We start from the raw sequence: 4,269 nt of genomic DNA, 5'->3' as shown, positions 1-4,269 counted from the left end.
TTGCATAGTTAATATTCGAGATGTGTACATTGCAAAAAGGACATCATGTGTTTTCTTTCCTTCTCGTTAACTTTGATGGTTGAACGCTGGACCTGGAAATGAAATGTGTCAAAACCAATGACTTAAAGTGAAAATTCAAATGAATAATTAAAGAACTGAGTTAAACAGAGTTTCCCGTTTTGATTTGTCTTCACAAATTTACCTCAGGCTATGCTTTACTCAAAGATGTGTGTCGGTGCTTATTTCAGGGTGGAGCGCACATTCAGATGAAGTAATGTCTAAATATTTCAACTATTGCTCTGCGTCACTTTCATAAATTTAGACAAAGTGACTCCATTAACCTTCTAAAAACATCTAAAATGAAAACAAAAATTATTATTTTTTGTTTTTTTTTACTACAAAATATTTTTTCTACATTTTGTTTTTATGTTTACTGTGTTTCTTCAGACTTTTGAGTTTTGTGTCTAAGACATGATTAAAACTCCTGCCTTACTCTAAACACTGAGACCCTGCAGAGCAATATTTGTCTGGCCCAGTTCTGGTCTACACAAGGCACAAACACTTGGCCCACAAACAGCAAAGAGTAATGACCCTTTGGTGGGCCAGATGTGGTTTTGCCAGAGGTAGTTCATGCATGGACCAGCACCACATAAACCAAACCACAACTAGGCCAGTTGCGGCACTGACATATTTGGACCACATGAACCAAATCGCAACTGGGCCAGTTGTGGCATTGATAGATTTAGACCACATAAACCAAATCACAACTGGGCCAGTTGTGGCACTGACAGATTTGGACCACATAAACCAAAGCACAATCGGGCCAGTTGCGGCATTGACAAATTAGGACCACATAAATCAAGCCACAACTTGGCCAGTTGTGGCATTGATAGATTTGGACCATATAAACCAAAGCACAACCGGGCCACTTACGGCACTGACAGATGTGGACCACATAAACCAAACCACAACTTGCCCATTTGTGGCATTGACAAATTAGGACCACATAAACCAAACCACAACTGGGCCATTCATGGCACTGGCAGATTTGGACCACATAAACCAAACCACAACCGGGCCAGTTGTGGCATTGATAGATTTGGACCACATAAACCAAATCACAGCTGGGCCAGTTGTGGCACTGACAGATTTGGACCACATAAACCAAACCACAACTTGCCCATTTGTGGCATTGACAAATTAGGACCACATAAACCAAACCACAACTGGGCCAGTCATGGCATTGATAGATTTGGACCACATAAACCAAACCACAACCGGGCCAGTTGTGGCATTGATAGATTTTGACCACATAAATCAATTCACAACTGGGCCAGTTGTGGTGTTGACAGATTTGGACAACATAAACAAAACCAAAACTGGGCCATCCATGCCAGGCCTGGCCCACATTCAGTTAACAAATCACTTGCCATGCCAGAGGTGCCAGCATGACACCAGATTTGGCCCATACCTGTCTACTATGTGGGGCCTTGAGAGCCATTTTGACCCATGGGTAGCAGGAGGGTTAGGTAAAAAGCAATGAAAAACGAGGTGTTGTAGATTCTTCAGTGTCTCCCGGCAATGTAATGATTTATTTTTAATTATTGTAGCTGTGGTGCTGTCCTCTACATTCACAGGGAGTTCAGCCGTTGCCTCTGGCATGTTGAAGTTTACACGCTCACCGTGAGCGAAGCAAGCACTCTTTAAAACTTAATTAGAGTTCAAACAGGAGGTTGAGCACAGACTTTATGTTCGGGCAGTTTTCCAATGTGACTGTTTACTGTTTATTTGTTTGTCATTGGTGTTTGGGAGTACAATAACTTTAATTTTTACCAAACCTGTTTAGAGCTGTTCTCAGATTGATCCTCCTGAGCTGCAGAACCTTGATTAAGACATTAACAGTCTTTTCTCATGAGTCCAGTCTCTGATTATTGGACTTTAAATAATAAACAAAAACTAGTTATTTTTAAATTAAGGTTTACGGTGATGTAAAACTTTATATAATTGCTAAAGTCACTTATTTGCTTCTTATTAAATTTAGTCCTTTTTGACTGTTGAACTAACTTGTTCCCTGCTGCTCTGTTTTGTAGTGCTGATGAGCGATTCGACGCCACATTTCACACCAACGTCCTGGTGAACGCRTCTGGTTACTGTCAGTACATCCCCCCCGGTATCCTGAAGAGCACCTGTTACATCGATGTGCGCTGGTTCCCCTTCGACGTGCAGAAGTGTGACCTGAAGTTCGGCTCGTGGACTCACAACGGCTGGCTTCTGGATCTGCAGATGCTCGATGTGGACACATCCACGTACATCCCGAACGGAGAGTGGGACCTCGTGGGTAAGAGAGGATCTGTGTTTATGACTGAGGTGGAAGCACAAATTATTATAAAAACATTCCCATCTAAGTTTTTACTTTTTTCTGCACCCAAGCTGTCACCAAAGCAAAGGAGAAAATAAATCGCTGCTCTCCTGAAATCAATATTTTTGATTATTCCAATATATAAGTGTGACAAAGCTAAAACATGTATCTGCCCAAGTGGTTGATTTAAAACTGGAACAAAATTTTATTTAAGCGTTGCAATAAAGAAAACAATTTCCAAAGTGCAAATGGAGAGGGCCACATTCATTCAATGTGACCCTGCAGGCTGTGATTTTATCTGGTTCACCGTTTCATGTTTCACACCAAACCGGAACACTTTGTGTTTTTGCATAAATAGGTGTTTTCCAGAACTATGTCAAATGTTTTTTGTTTTTACAATTCTGCACATAAAGAGCTTCATTCAGCCAATATGTCTGTATGTCTCACACAGAGACACGACTGCTCAAAATTATCTTAATTTTTTAAAATCCATCATCACTGGATGGGCTTTGTAGATCTGAATGAAACTTTCAGAAATAGGAATTAACAGAGGAACATCTACACCTGAATAATAATAACTAAATAACTTTTAGAATCAATTCAATTCAAGATGGAGCCTACTAATCAACATTAGCCAACACAAAACTCAGTTGGTTTTACAGATGTTGAGCTAAAACGATGTGGTAGTAGCTGAGAATCTGTTCCATCACATAGTCAGAGGTTGACATCTCACATCATCGGAAAAAACAAAGCACAATGATATTTTTAAGGTTTGACCCAAATGGCTACTGTTATTTCTCAACATGAGATAGTTGCAAACTTTTACGTGAAAGGTGGTTAATAGGATATTCAGAGAATGAAACTTACATGCTGGTTGATCCCAGTTGGGATAGGATCCTAGTGTCATGGRCCCCCAGGGTAACGATTAACTGTAAATGGATGTCAGACAGAACCAGATGGCTCACAGTAGGGGGTGTTTGACACTCTGGCAGTCATGTAGCCACACCATATGTGAGCTCTGAACACCCACATTTCAAGCTGAAGGTCAGAAACTTCTCTATAATCAAAATGTTCAAACTTTTATTTTTTAAGTCTAAAACTTTTTAATATAAAGTTGAAATAAGGACAGAGTTCCAAGSCTGGTCAGACTTTGACTCAGTCCAGTGGAAAGTTTTCAGAGTTGAAGAAATAAGATTCAGCTCAGTGAATTGAGCGAAGTGTTTCTCATACTGACCATAAAATATATCGACCCTTCTCTTTCTCTCTCATCAGTATAGAAATAATGGTTTCATTTAAAAGATAAAAACATTTACCAACTTTCAAGGCAGTGTGCTTGTAGCCTACAACAGGACTGTCACATCTAAAGGTTTTTAGATTATGGTTTAAATTAATAGATGAAAATCAAAAATCGGAGTTTTTTTTTCATTGCAGCAAACTTGTAGGTGTGATTTTCTTTTACAGGTGTGCCAGCCAAGCGTAATGAGCTGTATTACGAGTGTTGTAAAGAGCCTTACCCTGATGTGACCTTCACAGTCACCATGCGTCGCAGGACGCTGTATTATGGACTCAATCTGCTCATTCCCTGTGTGCTGATCTCTGGCTTGGCCCTGCTCGTCTTCCTCTTGCCTGCAGACTCTGGAGAAAAGATTTCCTTGGGTAACAACGCACAGATGCAGTTATAAAAATACGAGTGAATCATATATCCAACCATGAATACATGCTTGCAAAACCACCTAAAACAAGAATAAGAGGCTTGAAATGAAAACCTTTCTATTAGAGCAATGACACGATGAAAAACAACCAGTACACATGACCTGTTACAAAGTGTTTTAAAGGGGCAATATTATGCGTTTCTCAGGCATATATTTAAACACTATACCATAATAATGTATCTATGTCACCTTTAGCTG

The 4,269-nt window shown here is 39.8% G+C and overlaps 1 protein-coding gene across 1 annotated transcript in view; it reads left to right on the top strand.

Annotated features, from left to right (window-relative positions):
* The window catches only part of LOC106516270 (neuronal acetylcholine receptor subunit alpha-7), a 24,216-nt gene that overhangs the window by 17,326 nt on the left and 2,621 nt on the right, over positions 1–4,269 (top strand). Inside the window, exons 5-6 of the mRNA XM_014006543.1 lie at positions 2,091–2,338; positions 3,821–4,015. Coding sequence (XP_013861997.1) covers positions 2,091–2,338; positions 3,821–4,015 — 443 coding nt within the window. The remainder of the gene's footprint in view (positions 1–2,090; positions 2,339–3,820; positions 4,016–4,269) is intronic.

Source organism: Austrofundulus limnaeus, unplaced genomic scaffold (assembly GCF_001266775.1).
Source record: "Austrofundulus limnaeus strain Quisiro unplaced genomic scaffold, Austrofundulus_limnaeus-1.0 Scaffold1, whole genome shotgun sequence".
NCBI lineage: Eukaryota > Metazoa > Chordata > Actinopteri > Cyprinodontiformes > Rivulidae > Austrofundulus > Austrofundulus limnaeus.
The sequence above is the reverse complement of the archived record's forward strand: the minus strand, read 5'-3'. Positions and strand labels throughout refer to the sequence as shown.